Source organism: Sorghum bicolor, chromosome 3 (assembly GCF_000003195.3).
Source record: "Sorghum bicolor cultivar BTx623 chromosome 3, Sorghum_bicolor_NCBIv3, whole genome shotgun sequence".
Taxonomy (NCBI): Eukaryota; Viridiplantae; Streptophyta; class Magnoliopsida; order Poales; family Poaceae; genus Sorghum; species Sorghum bicolor.
In genome coordinates, this window is record NC_012872.2 from 52,819,924 (window position 1) to 52,846,532 (window position 26,609).

The 26,609-nt window shown below is 42.8% G+C and overlaps 3 protein-coding genes across 3 annotated transcripts; all 3 read right to left on the reverse strand.

Annotated features, from left to right (window-relative positions):
• LOC8078228 (histone H2B.1) lies at positions 15,372-16,260 on the reverse strand. Its single transcript, XM_002458010.2, has one exon. The coding sequence runs from the start codon at positions 16,153-16,155 to the stop codon at positions 15,694-15,696; it is 462 nt and encodes a 153-aa protein (XP_002458055.1). The 5' UTR covers positions 16,156-16,260; the 3' UTR covers positions 15,372-15,693.
• LOC8078229 (SNF1-related protein kinase regulatory subunit gamma-1-like) lies at positions 19,835-22,730 on the reverse strand. The gene is made up of 6 exons (XM_002458011.2): positions 22,451-22,730; positions 21,901-22,062; positions 21,363-21,805; positions 20,750-21,016; positions 20,390-20,562; positions 19,835-20,301 (listed from the first exon to the last, which is right to left on the reverse strand). The coding sequence occupies exons 2-6, from the start codon at positions 22,058-22,060 to the stop codon at positions 19,989-19,991; spliced, it is 1,356 nt and encodes a 451-aa protein (XP_002458056.1). The 5' UTR covers positions 22,061-22,062; positions 22,451-22,730; the 3' UTR covers positions 19,835-19,988.
• Positions 25,282-26,609, reverse strand: LOC8078230 (probable WRKY transcription factor 47). Its single transcript, XM_002458012.2, has 2 exons — positions 26,506-26,609; positions 25,282-26,394 (listed from the first exon to the last, which is right to left on the reverse strand). The coding sequence occupies exons 1-2, from the start codon at positions 26,557-26,559 to the stop codon at positions 25,450-25,452; spliced, it is 999 nt and encodes a 332-aa protein (XP_002458057.1). The 5' UTR covers positions 26,560-26,609; the 3' UTR covers positions 25,282-25,449.

Sequence of the window (26,609 nt, forward strand, 5' to 3'; positions counted from 1 at the left end):
CTAGATATCAAGCAATGCCTATGGAATCTCACTTGATTGCCGTCAAGAGAATTCTTAGGTATTTAAAATACACACCTTGCCTAGGTTTATGGTATCCCAAAGGTGCAAGATTCCAACTTGTAGGCTATTCCGATTCGGATTATGCCGGGTGCCAGATTGATAGAAAAAGCACATCCGGAGGGTGCCATTTCCTTGGTAGATCACTTGTCTCTTGGATGTTAAAGAAACAAAATAGTGTTGCCTTGTCAACGGCCGAGGCGGAATACATTGCCGCCGGTGCTTGTTGTGCACAAATACTTTACATGAAACAAACTTTGCTAGACTATGATGTAGTACTAGACAAAGTAACTTTGTTGTGTGATAACGAAAGTGCCGTAAAACTTGCAAACAACCCGGTTCAACACACCCGCACAAAACATATTGACATCCGCCACCACTTCCTTAGGGATCACGTTGCTAAAGGTGACATATCTCTAGAGAATGTGGGAACGGAAAATCAATTGGCGGATATCTTCACAAAACCCCTAGATGAAGCTAGGTTTTGTATGTTGAGAAATGAACTAAACGTGCTTGACCTCTCTAACTTCACTAAAAGATAAAAGTTGTGTGTTGAATAGCTTTTGCTTTGCATATCATGCATACTAAAACTAAAATACAAAACTTGCATGTAGGGCTTGTCTAACATGGTTAAGATAACCCCTTTGTGTGTGTGAAAAAGCTTAACCTTGGATCAAACTTGACAAGCATTAGTTTACTTTCAATTATTGCATTACACCTCATATCATATGCATGCTTGCTAGTTGATTGTTTTCTTTTCGGTTATTCTTTGAGCATCCGCTGTGTTCGTCCATAGATAGGGGGAGCATTCAAAGCTCATTGTGATTAAAACCCCTAGATTTATGGCCACATGATGCTCCTTGGTGATTTCTTGAATTATTTTCATAAAAACTACTAAGCCTATGGCTAAATATTTGTGAAAATTTTGAGGGTTTGAGAGAAATCACTCATACTAGTTCCATTTTGTGTTTATTTATGTGTCTTTGAAAATGGAACTTGGTTGGGTCAAAGTCGGACGGAGTGCTAAGTTGAAAAAGTGCTCAGAGCAGCACCGGACGATGCACCGGACGCTGTCTCAGTGCGTCCGGTGCGGTGAGTGTGCCAGACTGCACTCACCGGACGCAGGAACAGTGTCCCTGTAGCGTCCGGTGATGTGCGTCCGGTGCTTACCAAGCGTGCCCTATGGCACCGGACGCTAAAGCCAGCGTCTGGTGGCCATCGTCCGCTGCGATGCAAATTTGCATACCTCTCTGCGTATGAGTCCGGTGGTCACCGGACGCGTCCGGTGCCACATTAAGAGCGTCCGGTGACCCCGCGGTGGGCGCATAAAGCCCGCGCCCAGGGGGTTTCGCGGGCGGTTTTCTTTTCGTCTCTGGATTTCGCCCGAGCCTCCCCCGTGCCCTAACTCGGTGAACCCGCCGCCACCGTCGTCGTCCTTGATCCCGGCGGCCTCAGACCTCGCCCCCGCGCCAGATCCGCCCCCGGTCTTCTCCTCTCCCTTCTCTTCTCGCGTGGATCAAATCTCGCGAGATTTCAAGGGTTTGGGTGAGTCCTTTGATCCATGCCCTTAAGGTGTTTGAGTTATTGTCTCAATGGATTAGAAAAAGGTTTTTGACCTTGATCTTCTCCGTTCCCCATGTGCAACACCTTAAGGAGAGGTTTCGTGATCTCCGGCAGTCTTCGATCGCGATATCTCATTCGGAACGCGTCTCGTCCTTGGATCGTAAGCCGTTCGCGCTCGTTCCTTATCCTTTCTTGCGATCTATAGGGTTTTCTCACCTCTAGTTGTTATGTTTGTTTATATATACCCTATCTTGTCTATTCTCTGCAGCGCGTTGATCTCCTTTGTCAGTTGGTTGCTTTGACGGTAGTTCGTTCAGTCGTTTGTTCTTGCAATGGCTCGTTGCAAGAACGTCAGTGGTCCGGCAGCTGGCACTGGAGGTTCCTCAGGAGGTGATGTTGGAGGCGATCCTCCCCGTCGCCTATCAGCGGCAGAAAAAGGCAAGGGCAAGAAGCTAGCCACGAAGAAGCGCAAGGCCAGTGATAGAGAGGCAGAGGTGGCAGAGGCAGTTGCAGCAGCAGCCGAGGCAGCTAAGAGAGGTGGTCGCTCAGGTGCTCTGAGGATCGGTGATGACCTCACGCCACAGCAGAGGCGTGTAGTTCTTCACACAGAGGCACTACATGGATCCCCTCTAGGCACCGTTATGATTGGAGGTCAGCGGGTCAGGCTGGTGGTCAGAGATCCAGCTCAGGAGGATCCAGATACAGAGATAGAGGCCCAGGCAGAGGGTCCAGCAGAGGCACAGGAGCAGCCCCTCAGGAGGTCGACCCGCACTCGTACCCAGGCCACTCCTCGGACTCGTGCGCAGGGCTAGTCTACCTCCGCTGCTCGTGCTACACCAGCCAGAGGCACACCAGCTCCTCATCAGGGGCCAGCCAGGATTCATAGGGATCTCACTCTTGTGTCAGCCAGAGAGATCCAGCAGCTGCGGTTTGTTCCGTTTCCTACCTGGTTTCTAGCTGCTAGGGATCCCCGAGCCGGTGCCAGGTTCTACACAGTGGTCCAGGAGGACATCTACGAGGCACTGGTCCGTTCGCAGTCTCAGTTCAGGGAGCACAGAGTTATTGACCTAGAGATACTCGGGAACGTGGTTGGAGCAGATATCCGTCAGTACTTCACCTACCTCCACGGCCTCCCAGAGTTGCTAGCACTCCCTGGTACTTACTGTGAGCAGTGGGTTCGAGAGTTCTACGCGTCAGTGTGGGTTTCTCCAGATCACAGTTATATCCACTACGCACTGGCAGGGACTGATTACAGGGTCACAGCACAGAGGGCTAGAGAGGTGCTTGGACTGCGAGCCTACTCCACGAGGATTCACCAGCTGTGCTACGGGAACTTCGAGCCCCCTCGTCGTCCTCATGGTGGTGAGATACCACCAGTTGACTTCGTGGCTCCCTGTTTCCGTCCACCGTTTGGAGAGGGCTCCAGCAGGACAGTGGGAGACTTGACACGACCAGCCAGGATCCTCGACTTTGTGTTGAGGAAGACACTCCTCCCCAGGACAGGCTACAGAGACGGTTTTACTCGTATCCAGCAGTGGCTAGTAGCTCACCTCATCTCTCAGACACCTTTTGACTTGTGGGATTTGATAGTCTCAGAGATCGAGGACACTATTTCAGAGAGCTTCAGGGGATGGCGTTAGTTGCCGTACGCACACTGGATCACTCTTCTTATTCTTTGTGCTAGGCCCGTGCCCCTGCCAGCTCACCTGCAGAGGGAGTTGACCGACTCAGACACTGTCTTCCCCCACTACGACCCCAGGCAGATGTTGAGAGCGCACCACGACCTTCGAGCTACTCCACCTCCTCGTGCACCACGTGGACCGGTGCCCCCTCCTTCTCCTAGGGGCACTCACAGTACAGCAGCAGTTCCAGAGACTGAGGAGCAACAGGACATAGCTATTGGAGCTTTTGCAGATGCTGAGGCTGAGGGAGAGTTTGATTTCGCTTCGGACAGCTCAGATGATGACTATCGGCCTCCAGTGACAGACCTCCCCCTAGAGCACACGACCACGAGGCAGGGGGCTCCTCGAGTGCTTCAGACCCCGCTTTGCTTGCTATATTAGAGGGTATGAGGGCAGATCAGCGCCGAGCAGCTGAGGAGCAGGCGAGGAGAGACAGGGACCAGGCTGCCATCAATGCAGCCGTGCAGGCTTGGCAGGATGAGCTCCAGCGACAGTTTCTCACCTTTCAGGAGCAGCAGCTTGCGTTCTAGGCCCAGCAGACAGCGATGATGGCCGCTATCATGGCCGCCTCAGGGATTCAGATTCTGCAGATACAGCTCCCAGGCACTTCGTCTGTCAGGCCACCCACTCCAGCGCCACAGACTCAGAGCCAGTCACAGCAGCCACTCCAGCTACCCGCTCAGAGTCAGCCGTTTTCGACGCCTCAGCACCAGGTCTCCCAGGGTGCTATCTCCTCTGGCTTTGAGCAGGTACCTCAGTTTACGCCTCTCCGCTCTGGCTTTACACCTCAGTCAGCTACAGCGTCACAGCTAGTGTTGGACTCGTCGACATACCCGCACCTCAGCTTCTCCTACAGTGCTCTGACTGGTGACCCTACGCCATCACCTCTGCAGGCTCCAGCAGCCTTTATGGCGTCAGTCACCACTACAGAGCGTATGTCGTCGTCTGTAGCGTCGTCCGAGCAGCTTGCACCGTCTTCTACCGTGCCAGAGACGTCAGCTACAGCGACCGAGTCCGTGCCGGCTTCGTCAGCAGGCCTTGAGCAGCCCGTTCAGCCGGTAACAGCTTCAGTGCCTCCAGAGCCGACCCAGACCGCTTCGCCAGCTCGTGCAGCTTCAGAGGGTCACTCCACCTCCTCCGCCTCGACGGCCGACGGTTCAGACGATGCAGCTCGCTTTGAGGCCGTGCCGAGGGACTCCACTGCTCCGCCTCCTCCACCGTCTTCTTAGGTTTTTGGCGCTTGATGCCAAAGGGGGAGAGAGTGTGAGTATGAGAGTTAGGAGTTAGGGGGAGCTAGAGAGCTAGAGAGGGATTTTTATTCTTTTGAGATACTCTTATGTGTGCTACTCCATCATGCATCACGTTTACTTTTATGCATTGCATTTGTGTGAGATACACTATGGTTGTGAGACATGACTTGTGGTTATTGTGATATCCTAATGTCATGTGTTTGGCTCATATTACCTTTGCTTCCGCGTTTTACTCCGATATACTTATGAGCCTTGTGTTATATCCTGCCGTATACCACTCACTTATTTGGATGCAGGATGTTGGACTTGGTTGATATAAGCATGTCTAATCCCTTTGCTCTTATTGTATCATGCTTATTGAAACCAAGTCATTTGAAAACCTAAACTCTTTTCATACTCGAGGTTATTGTCATCAATCACCAAAAAGGGGGAGATTGAAAGAGCATCTAGGCCCCTAGTGATTTCAGTGATTAATGACATTGTTGATTACTATGACTAACGTGTGTTTTGCAGAGACAAAGTCATAGGTAAGGTCATGGTAATAGGTACTCGATGGACAGGGACGTACATGCCTACTTAATAGTGGAAATCGTTCTAGTTTTCAAAGGATGGATGGACATCGTCAAGACTAGACTAGGTCTAAGTGCCATATGGTGAAGAAGGGCACTTAGAGTAGTTTAGGACTTTGTTTTCCTTTGACCGTACTATTAAGAGGGGCTTTGATCTAGTAGCTTGATTTAGGCAAGGCTTTAGGTTTAGGTGTGGTGCACACTTGGTAAACCTAGCACTAGACAGCTCAGTGATAGTCCTTAGATCGAGAGGAACCAACTTCGTTTTGGAGCGATCGTGTTTTGACGAAGTTAGGGTGCCCAATGGGGCACAGGACGCTGCACCGGACGCTCTGTGAGTGCGTCCAGTGAGGTCCCTAGCCGTTGGGACTTCTCGGTGCTTAGGGTTAAGCACCGGACGCTGGCACCGGACTCACCGGGTAGCGTCCGGTCCCATACCCAGGGAGGTTGTAAACCTTCCCCGAGCACCGGACGCTAGCCCCGGACGCACCGGGTAGCGTCCGGTCCCATGCGCAGGGAGCATGTAAATCTTCCCAGAGCACCGGACGGTGCACCGGACGCAGGAAGTTAGTGTCCGGTGACCTGTCAGAAGCAAGTACAGTTAGCCGTTATGGAGCACCGGACGCTCGGTGCAGTGCGTCCGGTGCAACATAATGTGCATCCGGTGACCCCGTTTTCAGTGGAAAACGGTTGACCGACCTTTGGACTTCGTGGGTAGTATTTATACTCCTCCACCTCGTCCATGAGAGCTCTCTTGCCCATTTGAACATCAGAGAAACTTGTTGTGGAGCAAGAGAGCAGCAAGAGCCTAGAGAGGATTGAGATTTGAGTGATTTCTTGAGAGAATCCTTCTCTAGTGAATTCCAAGAGTCAAGTGTGCATCCACCACTCTCTAGAGCCTTGTTTGGGTCAAGTGAGAGTTCTTTGCTTGTTACTCTTGGTGATCGCCATCACCTAGACGGTTCGGTGGTGATTGGAGGCACGAAGACCGCCCGGAGTTCTTGTGGGTGGCTCGTGTCAAGCTTGTGAGCGGTTTTGGGCGATTCACCACGACGGAGTGTCGAAGAATCAGCCCGTAGAGAGCACTTGGTCCTTGTGCGGACCAAGGGGGAGCAAGACCCTTGCGCGGGTGCTCCAACGAGGACTAGTGGAGAGTGGCGACTCTCCGATACCTCGGCAAAACATCGCCGAGCACTTTCTTCCACTACTCCTTTACATTCTAGCATTTACTTTGTGCTTTTACATTCTTAGAATTGTCATGCTAGAATAGGATTGGAACTAGGTTGCAAAACTTTTATCCGGTAGCTCTCTAGGTCACACTAGGCACAAGGGGTTGAATTGGAGCTTATAGGTTGCTTAAATTTTTAGAGAAGCCCAATTCACCCCCCCTCTTGGGCATCTTGATCCTTTCAGGAATCAAGCTCTGTTCTTGATTTTCCTTAGTCCTTATGCGTAGATGAAGAGTTAATTATGTCGTAGATGAAGAGTTAATTATGGTATAGGTGAAAGTATGTATGCTTAGGGTGTACATAAGACTAAGTATCTAGGAATGACTTAACAATCTTTCTCCCAATTAATCATTTAGCCTAGCTATACTTATGAGTATCTATTTCTATCTCCGGATTATCATTATTTCCCTATACTTATCATTTATATAGCATCTGGCTTACCCCTATTGAGAGTAAGTGTTTAGTTAATGATTTCCCCTATTGAGAGTAAGTGTTTTAGTTAATGATTTCATCATAAGTATTATATTTGTCAGTATCTATAGCCAATGCTCCTCCCTATGGTAAAATACAAATAACAATACATGGAATACTCCTAGGTGTACAATGGTAAATTTTTGCGCTTGCAGAATCTCTAATATATAAATATATTCTTTCTAAAGTCACGCCAGGCACCATTATTTGGAAATTTAGTAATGACATTAATAAATGTTAATAGAGGCACTCGAAACAGCACAATAGACAAAAGAGGAAAAAACCAATTTAGTACATTGGGGTTTCCCAAACAAGGGGCTCCCTATAGTAGTTTGGTGTGCCTTTCCCATGGGGTTAGCAGTATATAGGAAAGAGAACTCACCACCTCCGCATCTAGTAATATGATACTAATTGATGTTGGCCACTAATGGGTCTAAATAAATATTAAAGCCCATTAGAGAAAATAGGAAAATGGGCTTTTTAAGGGATTAGAATTTGTAGATATTTCATAAATATTATCAAACCCTTTTGAACTATTTTGTAAACTATTTGAAAATATTAAAGGTGGAGATTGAACCAGGACGAGATAAAGGTGGAGAAGGGGCTCGGAATCTCTGCAAGGACCTCACGCAGCTCGGCAATAGATCGATTTCCACAGAAAAGCTTCGAAGGGTGATCTTTCACGGCGGCAGGCGGATTTGGCTCGGCAAGATCCAATCTTCGGCTTCAATGGCGACTAGGGCTTCCCAGGCACTCCTAGATGGGAAAAGGGACATCGAGGAAAGGTCGCGGTTCTTATAGGGTGCTCGGTTTGGCTCTAGAGCAAGTAAATCCCGAGAAGATTGGGATTTGGAAGGCGGGATGGAGTCCTGCTTGCTGCCGGCTCGAGGTAGGAGAAAGGGGGTGCCACTGACGCGTGGGACTAGGCTGGCAGCGAGACAAAAGGGGAGGGAAAGAGAGCGCGCTGGGCCAAGTGACCAACTGGGCCGAGCTGCTGTGCACAGAAGGAGAAGAGGGAAGATGCGTTGGGCTGGCTGCTGCCGCTGGGCCGCGAGAGTGCAAAGAGAGAGGGGGTGCCGTGTGGGCTGGTCTGCTGTCGGGCTTGCGCGCAGGGTGAGGGAACAGGCCGGGAGGGAAAGGGGTTGGGCCTGTCGGGCCAAAACAGAGAGAGGGAGAGGTTTTTCTTTTTCTTTTGTTTTTTTTAATTCTTTTCTTTCAAGCCATTTTTAAATCATTCTAAAAATATTTTGAATTTTTGACAAAGTCACTCATCTCAATAAATAAAATGTAAATACCCAAAAATTAATGCACAACCATGTTGCTAAATCCTATGATAAATTTTATTTTAATAAAAAAATTATTTTCCTATATTTTATAAGCACCAAAAATTATAAATAAATTATTTTAGCTCTATTTCTAAGGAAATAATTTTTAGGATGTTACACCTAGCCTGCAAGGGTGCCAGGCACCCGGCCGCTAGGCCACCAGACAACGAGGAACAAAGCGCAGCCAGATGAGAATCTCAGGTGGGCCACTGAACCTCACCCCTTCTAGCCTTTGGCTTCTCCTCCGCATCTTTTTTCTGGTTAGGGTTCGAGGTCAGATCACGACCGCATGGGCTCTTCCAGTTGCATCTCTCCTCACCCCCTTCCCTACTTCTATCTCAAGAATATCCCTGTTGCCTAAATCAGTTCAATAAATGGATTTACTATTGCTCCTATGGTTTTCAATTATAAATCTGTTGACACTAAAAACTGTCCCAAAGTAGAGTGCTATGGCTTATGAAGATTGAAGCTGGCCTGATGACAGGGTGTTGGTGATCTTATTCATTACAACAAGAGGTAAGCATGGAGTGGGATCGCTTGCATATTAATCACTTAATGGCCCATGACGAGCAAGCATATCTTCGTAAGGTTATATGTAGTATTATATGGAGATGGTGGACTAATTAAGGCCTTGTTTAGTTTGAAAAAAAAATTGCAAAATGAACACTGTAGCACTTTTGTTTGTATTTAACAAATTTTATCTAATTACAGACTAATTAGGCTTAAGAGATTTGTCTCGCAAATTATAGATAAACTGTAAAGTTAGTTATTTCTTTTATTTATATTTAATGCTTCATGCATGTGCCGCAAGATTCGATATAACAGAAAATCTAAAAAGTTTTGCAAAATTTTTTGAAACTAAACGAGGCCTAATTAGAAGTCCAGGAGCTGCACGTCCTGCTGCCCTCTGAGCTTAGCATGCAAGATGAGGCGGACGTTTATAGTCTATGAAGTTAGAGAATTTAAGTTATAGGTAGCATGTCCATGTGTTGCTATAGGATATTTAACATTTTATACTAAAAATATATGGATCACACGATAAGATAACAATACTATAAAATTAAATACTGATATTAAAGTGACATTTAATAAAAAAACAAAGTTAGTGAAATCAATATAGTCACGGAGAGTGCGGTATCGCAGGCTCACAAAATCTAAACTCTACTGTACAGTTCTTTCCATGATGTAGCTAAGATAATATTTTATATTGACAGAAAAAATCTCGGATATCTATTTCTTTCGTGTGCTAATAAACCATAAATAAGTTTCACCGTACTGTACTCCCTCCGTCCCTAAATACTGCTATTTCTAGGAGAAAATTTTGTCCACAAATACTGCTATTTCTACTAGCATACTCAGTCCACCAACCCATTTAATTATCCTCGGAACTTGCGTGGTTCACCAACTCATTTAATTTCTTCTAGGGAGTAGTACTTTGGCACATGGTAATTGGTTGAGTCTATTCAGTTGACATTAAATGCAGCTCGTTGGAACCAGAGAATCATGGCTTAACGTGCATGATTAAATGGTGGAACCTAAATTAATTAAGGGTAGAATGGTCTTTTGTTTGTCACACTAATCTGTCTTAAATCTGCTAGTAATAGCAGTATTTAGGGACGGAGGGAGTACATAGGTTCGAGTATATATGTATAGTGCCTGTCACATGGGTAATACACTAGTACAGAAAAGCTCTACGCTGACGGTGAAGTATAATTTTTGTAGGTGGTTTCAATTAAAAAATATCTGTGAAAAGAAATCGGCAAGCCCGACTCAAAAACCGCCAATGGAAACACAATTTCACTAAGGTTTTCTTAAGAAAATCGTTACAAATGGTGCATTTTCACGGTTCTCTGTTAGTGAAAATAGATTTTTAAAAGACAGTTTTTCTAATAAAACTGTCTGTAGAAATCATATATTTCCACGAGCAGTTTTCTTAAAAACCCGCCACTAAAAATCATATTTCTAGTGGCGGTTTCTTAAGAAAACCGCCTGTAGAAATAATTTGAAATTGATTTTTTTTAGTTTTTCAAATAACCACATATGAAAAAACAACAAAAAGTTGTAGATCTCAAAAAGTTATGAAACTTTATAGCTGATAATTTTTTCATTTGAAATCGTCTTGTCATCGAAAACTACGCTCAAATTTATCAAATTTGAAATTCAAATTTTGTGAATTACCGCGGATGGAGAAACTACCAATATAAAAGTTATAGATCTTAAAAAATTATGTAACTTTGTAGTTGACAACTTTTTTATTTCAATCCATTTAGGGCCTCAAACAATCAATGTTGCTCTGTTTAGAATAATATGTGGGAAACCAAACTCTAGACACCATGAGTGATGGGTGGAGTTGTAGAGCAGGCTACACACAAGAGGGAGGTCGAAGGTTCAAATCCCACCGGTCATGTAGCGCGGGATTTTATGCAAAAAAAATACGCGACTTGTGATTTCCCTATGATTAATTTTTTTTCTAAATTTTAAAACTCAATTTATATTTTCTAGACAAGCATTTATACGTACGGTTGGCATAACACAACCGTACGTGGAAATTGATTTGCACAGGTGGAAAGATTCATTTCCATTGACCCCTAGCACTGATAGTTATGAAAAACGACTGTACAAATGGATTTAGAACCGTCTGTATAGAGTTTCTATGTACTAGTGTTACTGTGTGTTTTGAAAATTCTCTCACATAACTTTAAAACGAAGTATGTCCATATAAATATATGCAGGGTCTATTTCACGCAGAAGAATAAGATATCCTCGTTTTGAAGTATCCTCATTCCATCTAGGACTATGTACATTCACTGCAACAATCATGATAAGCGTCTTGTTCTGCTCGTTGAAAACATAAGTGATGTCACGACATAAGTCTCTAATATATGTGTATACGGTTGAAGTTTGCGTACGTTCATAATTTCAGCTGGTTTTGGAACCCCTGTTTGTCTTGTTTATTTGTAAAAATCAATATTGTAAGGATGAACAATTAGAACACTTTCTGAATAGGAAAAGTTTGAGCCTAACGTGGCAAGAGATAGCATTTTTTACTGCCAAGCACATGCCATAGTAGTTCTCCCATACTGGTTTTGACCCTCAGTGTTTGAAATGCTATTTCAATATAATTTCTATGCATAAAGCCTAATACCATCAAGAGAAAAATATCCATTTTCCAGTTCATTAACCAGACACCTTTATCGTTAAGTAAACGAGCTACAATAATCTTGTAGCATTATTGGATTATATATCTATTATAGGACTCTATCATTCCAAACTGAATATACCAAACGATAAATGTCACTCGTCTTCCTGGTATTGAAGGACCAAAATATTTTTAATAACACAATTTTATAGAACTTAAAATAAAATATCGAGTTCATCACCATCACTTTTCAAACTGAATATACCAAACAATAAATGTCACTCGTCTTCCTGGTATTGAAGGACCAAAATATTTTAATACTACAATTTTGTAGAACTTAAATTGAAATATTGAGTTCATCACTATTACTTAGAGGTCTGATAATAGCATACATATTCTTTCAAGAGATTGTGGAGTTCAGTATAGTAATCATCAAGCCTCCTAATATTTGAACTATCATCATCAACACCTAGTCATTAGGCTCTACTGCCGGGCTAAAGCCCCCTGTGTACAGTTTGCCTCCACAGTTTGGTTGAGTGTTTGCTTGCCCTTTTTGGCCCTAGTACATATAACTCCTCTTTACCCCTTAAGACTGACTCCAACGGCGGACGCATAACGTGACCCAAACCTAAAATACGCTGCACACAGTGTTTTTATCAGTCAAAACGTGCTCCAACGGAGGAGGCAAACCTGCAACCCATTTTGCGTCCAGGCTGAGGTAGAACCCAAAAATGGGTCTTCGCTCGGTCCTTTTGCGTCTCCACGCAGAGACGTCGGACCCACCACAGGAAGCAGACAACCAGAGCTGCTCGTTTGCGTCGCTTGTTGGAGAAGTGCTGTTTTGGATCCGTGACCCTTTAACTGTGGGCGACCTAAAACATAAAATGCATCTTCTTTTTGGATCAGGACTGTTGGAGACAGTCTAATGAATGATAGAGCTCCTACTCTTAGGCCATGTTTGGCACAGCTCAACTTTATTAGTGAAGCTGATTTTTTACAAAATAGCTTCATGAGCAACTTTAGATGAAGCTGAGCTATTTTGAAAAAAGTGTTTGATAAAATAGCTTCATCAACTACTTCTTGCATAGATGAGAGAGAGAAATGAGGGAGAGAGCTGCAGTAAGCTACTTTTTTTTAGCTTCATCTCAACTCATATCTTTGTGAGAGGAGAAAAGAAACAGCTTCACCCATGAAGCTATTTTAGAAATAAGTGTTTGGCAAAAGAACGGCTCACAACAGCTCATGAAACTGTCGTGAGGTGTACCAAATATGCCCTTCAAAAAAAGAGCTATCATCATCAAGCCTCCTTTGCGCCTGAACTATCAACAACTGCATGCCAGGCTCTCATACAGATCGCATAGATTGTTGAGCTTCTAATCTTCCATCTCATGTTTGACAAAGAATTGCTTGATACCCTCGAGGGTGAGCTCATCTCTCTTGACAAGAATCCTAAAAGGCTCATGAACTTGTGGATGATCTCAAGGGCCTCTGGGCCTCTGGGGGCATGGTAGCTGAGAATACACCGACCTGAATCTTCGATGAGGATGTTGGAAGCTATCATACACCTGCAAATGGCACATGTCAGTTGAAGCCAAGCATCTTATAAGCTACCAAAAGATATCTGCAAAGAACAACTCAAACCTGGTTCAGGAACATTAGATGACCAAATCAGCAAGTTCCGCCACAAAATGAAATTAGCTTTTTATGAATCCCAATAATAAACGATAATTTGAGCTTGATTTTGTTATTAAACAATACTTTGAGCATCCCAGTAACATAAATAATGAATGAATAAAAGTTAAAACACTTCATTACTAATGCATGCATGATTTGAGAAGCTTGGTGCCTTGGTGTTACTATTAAAGTAACATACTCCATTAGATTGAAAAACGTTAATATAGTCACGGTTAGATTCCCAAATATTGGCAAGCCGTCCTCTTCATCCATCTTGTCAGCCCTCATCAACTTATGAATTGTTCCATTCCCAAAGATTTTCGTAAGTTGTGAAGGTAATACATATGTTTAGAGCTAGCAGTAATAGTAATCGGCCCATTATTCCTCTTCATCAAACCACTTATAGTATCACTCAGCAACAGGAAGCCTAAAAGTGATTCTGCAATTATATTACATGAATTGTATCAAAATCATCTTATGTTTTCTTCTGCAATTCATCACCAAGAAACACAGGAACAATAGTACAAGTAGACGACTATTTCTGCTACAAATCTATTCACATGGATTTCGTTTTATTTGGCAATTAGTGTCCAACTAAACTAATTAGACTTAAAAAATCGTCTTCAACGGTTTTGCATTTGGGGTTTGCATTCTTGTAATTTGCTAAAAATCGCAAAAAGAGGTATCCAATGGTTTTGCATTTGGAGTTTGCATTTTGAGCAATTTGGCAAATGAGAGGGCAAACTTGACATAATTGGCAAGCCACGGGTAGCTTGGTAAAAGCCCGATCGCGCGCGTCTCCCGGTCCCCCGCGCGATCCGGACTTTTCTTCGCGCCATATATGCTCCATTCATCGCGACAGAAACCCCGTGGCCCTCCACACGCCGCCGCCTCACGCCATGAGTTCAAGGACGCCCGATTGGCGACGGAGTAGCAGCAGCGACGTTCCTAGGGCAACAGCGAAGCACTCGATGCCTTCCTAGGGCAGCAGCTATGGTGAGCAGCAAGACAGGAAATGACGGTGACCTGATTGGCGATAGAACTCGCGGCGATACTAGCGGCGTGGTCGATTTCTTCACGCGCCAGGTACTAGCGGCGCGGGTACCTGGCGCGTGAAGAAGTCGACCGCGCGGGAAGGAACCATGACCGCACGCCACATGGAAAAAAATTTGCATCCGGATCCACTTTCGATAAAAGCCAAGTCAATTATGCAAAACCGATGGCTTATTTTTAGACTTTGCATTTTGTTTTAGAATTTTGCAAACAACAACGAATACCAAGTCAATGCAAAACCCTTTTAGATGCTTAACTAGACTCAAAAGATTCGTCTTATAAATTACCGACGAATTATGCAATGTTATTTTTTTATCTATATTTAATATTTCATACATATGCTGCAAGATTTAATATGACCAGAAATCTTCACTATTTTGCAAAATGGTTCAGAAACTAAACAGGGCCCAAACGGTACTACTTATGCCGACTACAACCATTTAAAATAGCAACAAGCTAACACCTTGTTTAGTTCCTTCTTATGCCAACGACAAGCATTCAGAATAAGCTAAGGTTTTGTTTAGGCCTTGTTTAGTTTCCAAATTGTTTGGATTGAGGTATTATAATATTTTTATTTTTATTTAGCAAATATTATCTAATCATAGACTAACTAGGCTTAAAAGATTTATCTCGTTATTTATAGGCTGTGCAATTAGTTTTCGTTTTCGTCTACATTTAATATTTCATACATATGGCGTAAGATTCGATGTGACAAGAAATCTTAAAAAGTTTTTAGTTTTTAGGATGAACTGTTCTTAAGTGAAAAGTTTTTTAATACTATAGCATTTTCATTTGTATTTGGTAATTATTATCTAACTATTGGATTAAATAAACTTAAAAAATTCGTCTCATAAATTACATAAATTACTAGCAAATTATCAATTAGTTATTCTTTTAATATATATTTAATGCTACATACATGTTTAGTCATTTTTTAATATATATTTAATGCTACATATATGTGTCATAAAATTGGAGAGAATTTTAAAAAGTTTTTAGATTTTGGGTGTAATTAAACAAGGCCCAATTCAATTAGCACAGTTATGGTCTCTGGAACATCAAAAAATTATAAAGGTCAAGCTGCCCATAATTACACATATTCAAGTTTTTACAATACAAATGCTGCCCATAATTACTGCTAGTCTTCACAAAGCAGTACAGCTGCAGGAGACAGGAAGAGCTTACAAATCTACAAGTGCAAAAGAAATGATCATCTCCAGAAATTTCACATTTGAAAGTATAATTACCAAAATTTCACAAAAGAAATGACACGTAGGCAGTGAGCGTCTCCAGAAATTTCACATTTGAAAGTATAATTACCAAAATTTCACAAAAGAAATGACACGTAGGCAGTGAGCATCTCCAGAAATTTCACATTTGAAATTATACCTAAGTTTCACGGTGAATCCAAGGCAACAAGCATATGATTTGCATGCCAAAGTCATGTTATACAAATAGCGCTGCAAAAATCACAGAACTCTATTGAACTGAGCTAATAGAAAAGGCACTATCGTCATTCGGGATCCATCAGGGAGCAATATATCGAAAGCACAACCAACTACACACTAAACCATTCGCTTCCAACTGCCAGATAAATTAACACAGGGAACCACGATTAGCACCCAACTGCTAGTACCACCACCACCAGAAATCAGTACAAACAAGAGGGGAGGCGACCTAGCTAAGACGAGGTGAACTTGGTGACGGCCTTGGTGCCCTCGGAGACGGCGTGCTTGGCGAGCTCCCCGGGGAGGACGAGGCGGACGGAAGTCTGGATCTCTCGGGACGTGATGGTGGGCTTCTTGTTGTAGCGGGCGAGCTTGGCGGACTCGGCGGCGAGCTTCTCGAAGATGTCGTTGATGAAGGAGTTCATGATGGACATGGCCTTGGAGGAGATGCCGATGTCCGGGTGCACCTGCTTGAGCACCTTGAAGATGTAGATCTTGTAGGTCTCCACGCTCTTCTTGGCCTTCTTCTTGCCCTTCTTGCCCTCGCCGTCCTTGCCGGCGCTGGACTTGCCCGCGGGGAGGCGCTTCTCCGCCTTCGGCTTCTTCCCCGCCGGGGTCTTCTCCGCCTTCTCGGCCGCGGGCTCCTCCTCCGCGGGCTTCTTCGCCGCCGGCTTCTTCTCCGCCTTGGGCGCCATCGATTCTGCGGCTTGATTCGAGGTGGGGGGCTTCGCGCTTTGCTCGGTTGGGTTCGGGGTCGGGGGGATTTCGCGGAGTTCGCTGTGGTTTCTTGTGATTGATGAAGGAGAAGAGGGGAGGGTGTGATCGGTTTATAGACCACAAGCGACGGGCGCTGATTGGTCCAAAGGTAGGTGCCCCGGATCGATGACGTGGAGAGGTGCGAGACATCGGTGCCGCTTTAAGTGGACGGCTGTGATGGGTTTCGACGCGGATTGCTGACGTGGTCTGCTGGTTGGGCTGCGAGAACGCGGCAGTAGCAAGGAACTGGGTTTTCGGGGCTGGCAGGCCGCAGAGGTGGGGCAGCCCACTTTGGGGCAACTTCTGCCTTTCGGGGAAGATATGGCTCCGGAAAAAGTCTATTTCCTCAACTTCAAAATTGCAAATCATCTTCCTTCATTTTTCAAATTCGTATATTTTACCTCTTTAAAACGTTTTTAAAGATAATTTTGCTACAGTAATAATAGTTTTGTATTTTTATTTTTTATTTATTTCAGCTAAATCTTTAAAACATTATAGTAAATTACAGAAAAATCATAAAATAAAAAATCCAATTTTATTGAACTCTACATGAGTATATCTACACAGTGAATATATAATATAGTATGTTTATTATAAAGGTTTTACTATGAAGGTTTTCTATTTTTATTTTTTATTTATTTCAGGTAAATCTTTGAAAATCATAGTAAATTACAGAAAATAATATAATAGAAAATATAATTTTAGTAAATTACAGAAAAATAATAAAATAGAAAATCTAATTTTGTTAGACTCTACATGAGCATATCTACACAGTAAACATTGAACATGGTATGCTTTAATATAATTTTTTGTTATATCTTTAGATCTATGCTTTTATGTAATTAATTAAAATAATTTAAAGTTGCAGCTTCTATAATTATTTCGTTAGAATAAAGCATACCATAATATATATTCACTATGTATATCTATTCATGTGGAGTTCAACAAAATTAGATTTTCTATTTTATGATTTTCTATGATTTACAGTGATTTTTCAAAGATTCAGCCAAATAAATCAAAAAACAAAAACCTTCATAGCAAAGGTACTAAAGCATAACATATTATATGTTCACTATGTAGATCTACTCATGGGGAATGCAACAAAATTAGATTTTCTATTTTCTGATTTTTCTGTGATTTACTATGATTTTTTAAAGATTTAGACGAAATAATTAAAAATAAATAAAATCACCGTCATTGTAGCAAAACCACCATTCAATATAGCAAAGCTGCCTTTAAAAGTGCTCTTAAGAGGTAAAATGCACGGTCTGAAAAGCTAGGGGAGGTGGTTTGCCTGATTTTGAAGTTTAGGAAGGAAAAACGGATTTTCTTGAAAGTTGGTGAAGAAAATATAGACTTTTTCCTATGGCTTGTTTGGTTTTAACGCTAGCCTGTCCTATGGTCATCGTTTCAATCATAAGCGTTTAAAATCGTATGTTTAGACTAAGGTCTTGTTTAATTCGTGAAAAGAAATTTTTTAGGTACTGTAATATATTTATAACTATAGTAATTAGTGTTCAATGATAGACTAATTGGACTTAAAGAATTCGCCTCGCAAAATACATACAAATTGTATAATTAGTTATTTTTTAATCTATATTTAATGCTTCATACATGCGTTCAAACATTTAATGTGATGGGGTGAAAAGTTTTTAGGTGGAAACTAAATATGGCCTAAATGTTTGGATTAGACAACTTGGTCGATCTTTGAACAAACACGTTCATAATGTCTCTAGGTACTGTAGATCACAATGCTTTTTATTGTCCACATTTTTTTTGCATTCTTGTAAAAAAATAATAGGTAAGGGATCACAAACAAGTTACCTAGTTCAAAATCTTTCAATAATGGTTTAGGCTTTAGTAAGCCTAAAGAGAAAAGTAGATGCACACTTGCTACTTTATAAATACTAATTGAATCCTTAATCTTCAACTAACACTTCCTAATCACTCTAATAGGCCAAAACACTCTCTTTGACCCAAATAGTGCTCAAATGCATGCGACGATGGACTATAAGTAGGCCAAGCAAAAGAAAAAAAAAATAGCTGTTGGAACTTTAGTCAGCCAAAAACAATGCACCAGATTTATTATATCCTATATCGGAGAATTCCAGTAGCTACCACCAGAGAGGAACTCGACAAACTCTAGTGCTAACAGAACTCAAAACCAGCTAGTGTTGTAGCAGAGAGTTACAACGACATTGTTTCTGCTATGTCAAATACACCCTCTATACCAAACCTACAGTGTAATCTCTAGTGCCTTTACATCTCTCAGCCAATTGCATATCGTCTCTGCCGTTCACTCTGATAACTATACTATGCCTTGCATAGTCAAAGCAAACCCTACCCAAGGCACTCTTTCGAAGCTCTAGTGGTTTCTCCGATGCACACAACGTAAAGCTTCATTGCCTATAAAAGCAATGGAAACTCTTCCAATTCAATTCCTTTGAGTTTGGCTTTAGATTTCATCCATCCTTACGCTTCATCTGAACTACATTGCTAGTTTTCACAAGTGTGCGCTAAGATCATTCTCAGTGGGGGCTTCATGACCCAGTTTCCAACACATCCATATTTTCGAAACAATACAGAAGAGTTTCATGGGGATGAAACCCTCTGTACTCCCCATGAAACTCTTATCATCTCTCTCTTCAATAATAGAGTGTCATATCAGTATATTTAATGTGCATGAAACTCTAATAAAACCCCCCATTGAGATTGACCTAAGTAGACTCGCTTAGATCAAGCTACCCTTCATACCTCTCTTCATAGTACGGTCAAAGGAGAAAATAAGAATCTAGCTACTCTAAGTGTATTTCAACACCAGCTTTTTAAAAAATGTTCGAGATCCATAAGTAAATCTAGTGCTAACAAGAGTTCTGTTAGCAGAACACTAAGTAAATCTTTTTAAAAAATGTTCGAGATCCATAATTAAGAGCATGAAAACCTTAAGAGGCCAATTTATATGCATTATTGTGACATCACTAAGTAATGCCGTTACCAGTCGCAATGGTTGTGTCGTCATAAACCGTCAAAACCGTATTAGGCCTATATGTTTTCATCGATGATGCTAGCTATTTGTTTTGTTGTGAAAAAAGAACTAGTCAACACCACTTCTTGGAGTGTACGGTGGCTAAGCAGATGTGGCTAGTTCTTTCTAGTAATTGGAAAATTTGGATGTTGAGTTGGGACGGAAGTTTTGATCCTGGTAGTCCTCGGCTTATATAGCAACAAAAAGTTCTTCATTCATAATAGAATTGATCTTTGCTTTCAGGCTAATCGCCGGAACAGAGTTTGTTGCTGAACATTGTTGGGATGGAAATGCCCGCTGCAGATAGCAGATTTTGGCAGACTAAAGAAAAGATAAATGAGTAAGAAATGAAGAATGACAAGGTGCGTGGGCTTCATATCTCTCGATGGGTACATCTACAGCGACCGAACATGCTGTCCCTGCACCATGTTTCCTGCCTGGACGTTGATAACTGAGTTCTTTAGAAGTGAAGGCGTGAAGCTTTGACTTTTTTTAAAAAAAAAATTGCTGTAAGGTGTATCCAGAGCCTGCAACCTGGGTAAATGATCGCCTCCTAATGGTTACCACGCATTTGATCAGCAAACTATCCAAACTTCCAAAGAAATGGCATAGTATAAACATAACAGAAGCCTTCTTAATTAATCTAATACAGAATTTGCTGGATTAACACGGCATGAATGCACCATTCCTTCCAACTACCTTCCTCACATACTCACCTGTTATTCAACATTCACGCTACACAAAAGCTCAACGTTTCTCCACTGATCCGACTCCTTTACCGTCAAGCTTCTCCATTGCTGAAGTCAAATAGCTGTCGCAATAACCGGGTGGCTCGTGGATAAAACACGAGATCACATCACGCAGAGTCACAACACCAACAACCTCAAGGTCAACATCCACTACATATATCCTGTGGGTTATTCTTGATGCAATGCTGTCAATAACACTACCAAGGGAAGCGTCAGGAGTGCAGGTGGGTGGTGGCTTCACCAGGCAATTGTTCCCTGAATCAGGAAGAGTGGAGCCTAGAGTCTTCATGAATTCAATGACCGTAAGTTGCCTGTATGCAAGAAACCATTAAAAGACATAAGGGATACATTATAAAAAAAAAAGAACACAGTGACACGCGCTATAAGATAGCTTGATACCTGAAATTTGAAAATAAATTGGGTCTAAGCAACAGAAAGCGGATGTCCCTTATGCTAACACTGCCAACAAGTTTTCTTTTGGGGCCTTCTACTACTGGTACACCACCAATCTTGTTATCCTTCATGCACTTGAAAGCTTCTAAGATTAGATCATCACTGTTGACGGTGATAACCTGAAAAAACACAAAATTGTCATATCAACATTTACCAGTGTCTGTTGAAGAGGCAAACACATTATAATGTAGTGCTTTGCAGGCTGCACAAGTAAATTAAAAGAATATCATAGAACATAGGAAACTGGCTCTTCCATTAAAAGGGTGGAATTCAACTGAAACAGCATTAAGAGGGAGACAAAATAACCTCATCAATGGACATAAATGGAAGTCCTAAGTCTGAAAGAGGAAGTGCAGAAATGTAGTCAAACCAGTCCCTTCCTTTACATTGCTGCAGCCCTTTGAGAACACCAGTCTGAGTAATGAAGTTCTTGATGATAGGTTTTTCGGGCTCAATCACAGGGACATTTCTCAATCTGTACTTAGAGAGCAACAGAAGTACAGTCAGCATGGAAGTGTCCAGTGTAATGGGGACGAAAGGAGACCAGTGATATGACTCTACAATTGATCGAACCTGCAGTAGTAAAAGAACAACAGATGATCATCAAACAATATTTAACTAGAGTAAAAGGGTCTGAACCAACTTGGATCTTATCAACAAAACACAGTGCAGGTAACAATAAAAAAAAAGTCAAGATACATCTAAACTTTAAACCATGGGGCAACGGTTGCATAATATATGGTTCAACCCTAGGGTAAACAAACTTCAGTTTAGCCACACAGCAAAACATTAGTTCAAGTGTGTTCCTTTGAGTGGATGGATTCTTAAATTTGTTCAATGCTAACAAAAGAAAACAGATTTACTATTATTCATTCAGCGTTTACATGCATAACTGTTCAGGCCAGGGCCAATGGCTTACTGTTGTTGATCTGAAAGGTTCCTGCTGAAGCAAAACTTCATAGAAATCCTCCCCTAAATGATCTGCAGCAGTTAGCCCATCCTTCGCCACACCCTTTTCAGCAGTTAATCCACCAGCAACAGCGGCCCCAATTGCGGCTGCAGTTAAGCCAGCTACAGCAGCTGGGCCAGTTGCACCCAAAGCTGCCACCCCAACCGCACCAACAGCACCCATGCCAACTCCGGCAGCAGTTGCTGATGCAGCCGAGAGTGCAACACCGGCAAGCTCAGCATTTTCTAGTACCCAACGGATGATTGCTGAGTAATCGATGACACCAAGGTACCTCCCCTGCCAATCAGTAGGAGCCCCAGGTTCTGGATTGAGCACTGGTGCTGCCCTTATGTTCTGTTCAGAGAGAGTCCTTACAGCGTCAAGAACAGAAGTATCACCGGGAATTTCAATGACTGCATATAAAACATTGAGGATTACAAAATGTACAATAAAGGAGATGAAACACATAAAAACGATTTGAGCAGTTTTGTTTCGCAAAAGGGTGTACCTCGACCAGTTGGAACCTCAGGGAAGGATGAGACGGGAATCTGGGCAAAGGCAGCAGTTAGCGATTCTTGCAAAGACAGTGGCAACTTCTTCTTGGACTGGATAGCTTGAAAGTAGGCATCACAGCTTGGGAATTCAGGGTTCTCCTCAGGCTGTTCCATGTCTACAAGAAATCGTTGAAGAATTAACCAAACAGACATCAGCTATCTACACTGTCACCAACTAACAAATACATCACACATGCAGGGCAGGCAACATCAAGATAAGGTTTGCCAGCATATATATAAGGAACTCTGATTGCAGGAACTACACGCACAGTTTCGTCTCTAATTAGGTATCCTCTCAAAACAACAGGGTGCCATCCCTATTGGGCATTACAACAAACATCCTATAGGCAATGATTTGAACTTGAATTCATCTGTCTAAACCATTCCAAAACACAAACAAAAACTCCATCGACTTTTTCCTACACATGGAATCAGATAAATCGGCGTAGTGGTTCAGTGATTCCTACAAGAAGATAGATCGCCAGAGCACAAGTTTTGTATCACCTTGGGCTCGATGCAGGCACCAAGTCGCGCCGCCTCACTGGCCCGGGAAGAGATTGGGACGGAGGACGAACTAGGAGGTGTGATTTTGGCGGATCTGCGATCCCTGTTCCCGTGCCTCCGGTTCTTAGACGGCCATGGGAATTCGGAAACGGTGGGCGGCAGGTTTCTTTGTTGGTTCCAAATCCAGGGGCAGGGCGCCCGGACGGAGCCCGGAGGAGAGGGGAAGGCAGGGGAGGCGCGACTGGAGTCGCCGAACGCGAGATGGCGAGAGGCGACCGCACCACGTGTACGCTGTGTAGGGCCCACGTAAGCAGGATAGGGAATTCCTTCGTCTATACTTTCCCTTCACTGTTGGGCCGGACTTATCACGTCGAAGCAGGCCTATGAGCCCACGATTGGGCTGGCCCGACACACGAACCTTAATTTGATTATTAGAAAAAGTTTACTTTTCCTCTCTTAACTTTCACAATAATCTGCTTTTCTCCCTCAACTCTAAAACCACACAAATCATCTTCTTTAACTTTTCAAATCATTCATTTTACCTTCCTAGAGCAGTTTTGAAGGCAGTTTGCTACAGTGACGATGGTTTTATCTTTATTTATTTATTTATTTATTTTGGCTAAATCTTTGAAAAAATTATAGTAAATCACAGAAAAATCATAAAATAGAAAACTCAATTTTATTGGACTCCAAATGAGTAATCTACATAGCAAATATATAATATGGTATGTTTTAGTATAGAGTTTCTATGAAGGTTTTGTCCTTTTCTTTTTATTTATTTTGGCTAAATCTTTGAAAAATAATAGTAAATTATAGAAAAATCATAAAATATAAAATCCAATTTTTTTAGACTCCAAATGAGCATATCTACATAATGAATATATAATATGGTATGCCTTAGTTCAACAAAATAATTATAGAAGCTGCAGCTATAAATTCTTTTAATTTATTACAAAAAGCTAGATCTAAAGCTACAAGAAAAAAATCTGCAGCTATGAATTATTCTAATTAATTAAAAAACATAGATCTAAAGTTGCAATAAAAAAATTATACTAAAGCATACCATATTATATATTCACTATGTATATCTACTCATGTGGAGTCTAACAAAATTAGATTTTCTATTTTATAAATTTTTTGCGATTTATTATGTTTTTCCAAAAATCCAGCCAAATAAATAAAACAAGAAAAAGATAAAACCTTCATTGCAAAAAACTTTGTACTAAATCTAAATCATACCATGTTATATGTTTAGTGTGTAGATCTACTCATGTGGAGTCTAACAAAATTAGATTTTTATTTTATAATTTTTCTATGATGTACTACGATTTTTCAAAGATTCAGCTGAAATAATTTAAAAAAGAAAAAGATAAAATCACTGTCATGGTAGCAAACACTATTCACTGTAGCAAAATCATCTTGTAAAATGTACAATTTGAAAAGTTGAGGGAGTTGGTTTGCCTAATTTTAGAATTGAGGGAGGAAAAACGGATTTTCGTGAAAGTTGGGAGAGATAAAGTAGACTTTTTCCTTGATTATTCATCTGTTATTTTTTTCCTAAAAGGAATGGAAATGACACAGCACAAACTGGAGTATTGCGCATGGGCTAGTGGTCCAATTGTAAGTCACACTTTTTTCTAATTTTTTTTAAGAAAAAATAGGATACACGCATGCGTGCGTGTTCGGTGGTACTATACGTTTTTCGTGCACTAGAGATTAGAGAGTCTCCCAATGTTTTCTTTCCGTGTATATAGAAAACACACTCACATGTGTATGTGTGTTGTGATTGTAGAGTGTGTGGGTTGTGTACATCCGAGTTGTATACGATAAAAAAAGAAGCTAGAGTACTTTTGACCCCTCAGCATAGTTGGTCTAGAAAAAAGCTCATTTACCAATTCAAGAGTTGCCTTTGATTAATCGTGAACTTTACCTAGCCAGTAGAGTTTGGATAGTACTATTCTTTTATTTCATTTGACATTTTCAAATTCATAACAATCGTATCCTTGTTTCTTCCTCCTCTGCTAGTAGGAATACGAAAGCCGATGAGCCACCGGCATTTTATCCCTTCATTTCCTCAATTGAACTTCTTGAAGACACTATTGTTCTTGGCACTGTTCCTTGTCTTTCTTCATTGTCTTTGGTGGCTCCCTGCCTCCCCGTTCTTGCCACTAAATTTGTCATTGTTGCCTGGACCAATCGATAGGTTGACCTAGCATATCATTGCACCTCTATCCTATACTACCATTCAATCCACTGATCCTTCACCATACCATATACCTGGCGGCATCCCATCTCCCGATTTCTAATAGCACATAGCTTTTCACCAGAACCCTACCACGCAGGTTATCTTTTCTAGAGGTCTGATGCTCCTATTGAAAAATCCACTCCTACAACCCAACCCAAACCCAAAATCTTAAGTCGTCTAAAGAGCGTGTCATCGTTAACAATTGAGGACCTTGCCTTCAACACAAATCTAAGAACAATACACACAAGCAGAAGATTTTGGTTGTGCCCATGAACGAAGAACAACGCAAATACTCATGTACACACGTGCACACTTATTCTATCTCTGTGAGCATATCCTAAAGGCTATGTGTTTTGCTGTCAATCAGCAAGCTACCTAACATTAAAAAAAATAATCAGTCATTGATGTGAAGTTTCCATGTTGAATCATGGATTTAATTCCACCACGAAGAACCTAACAAATTTCATGAATCTAAAACATAATTCACTGAGGTAGATGACAAATTTATTAGTATCACATAAATTAATGCCAAAAGAGATTCATGTTATATATAATTCATACCAACATGAAAATTTCCATCGGAAAAGTAATTGTTATTAATTACAAGACAAATTCAGAACTGCAAATGAAAATAATGTTGTTACAACCTGAAGTAGGTTACTGGTAATCAAAGAACAAATTAAATCGAATGGGATAAATGTACAAGTCAATTTTTTTGTTCCCTATCCTCACGCAGTATCTGTGAGCCCATGCATCAGTTATTAGCAGGGAGGTGGCAAGGTGAAGATGTCGTCGAGATATTTCTTCCACCGCACTGCTCACCGACGTAGCTGGCGACGGCGGCCATCACCGCCGCGCGGAAGTTGGGGTCCCCGACCGCCTTCTGCATGATGTTAGCCATCGGGACGAGGTCGCCGTGACTCGTCGCCGCAGGCGCAGCCGGCGGCGGACCGGCGCCTATGGCCACGTCGCGGCTGCACGAATAGCGTTGCGGCGCCGGTGGCAGCACGGAGATGGGGAAGGCCAGCCGCGGCGCGTCGTCGTCGCAGCTGGCGGCGGTAGCAGATGATGAGGAGGACGACGACGAGGCGAGCATGGCGGATGCCATGGCGGCGGCGTAGGGCGAGAGCGGGTGGTTGTGGGCGCCGTCGTACGTGGTGACCAGCACGGCCGCGTCGTGCGCGCACCGCTGCACCTTCTTCCTGACGGGGCAGTCGGGCGCGCCCGTGCAGCGGTAGTAGGCGCGCGGGCACGGGTTGCCCTTGGCCACCTTCTGGCCGTACTTCCGCCACTGGCACCCGTCGTTCACCGTGGCCGCGCTGCACCGCGCCCTGAAGGTGACGCGGCCCGCCGGCCTCTGCTGCTGCGGTGGTGCCAGCAGCGCCGGCAGTCGCAGCGCCTTATTGCTTCCTCTATTGCCGCCGCTGTCGTCGCTTAGTATTGCCACCCTCTGCCGCTTGGTGCCAGCAGCAGAGCCGACGACGGCGGCGAGGACCGGCTCGCCGCCGCCATCGCTGTCGCAGCGCAACCCGAGGGCCAAACCGATCCCGTCGTCGGCGTTGCTGGCGGCGTGCGGTGGCGCCTGCGATGCATTGATCGCCTCCCCTCCTCTCGTGCGGAGACTTGCGCCGATCGCGTTCGCCGGCCCGAGGCTAAGTGACAGAAATGGCCCGGCGGCCGGTTCGTCGCCCAACTTCATCTGGACACATGCACATATATATTTTTCAGTAACATGAACAAAGCTCAACTCCTACGTGAAGTTTGTAGAGAGAAAATGAGAAAACATGGGTATATTGGCAGTTTTAAGTACCTTGTCAGCTGCGCCTCTCATCAGCTCCTTGAAAACAAAAGTCTTGAGCTCCATGAACAGCTATATATATATATAGCTAGCTAGCACTTTGTAACTTCTCTTGT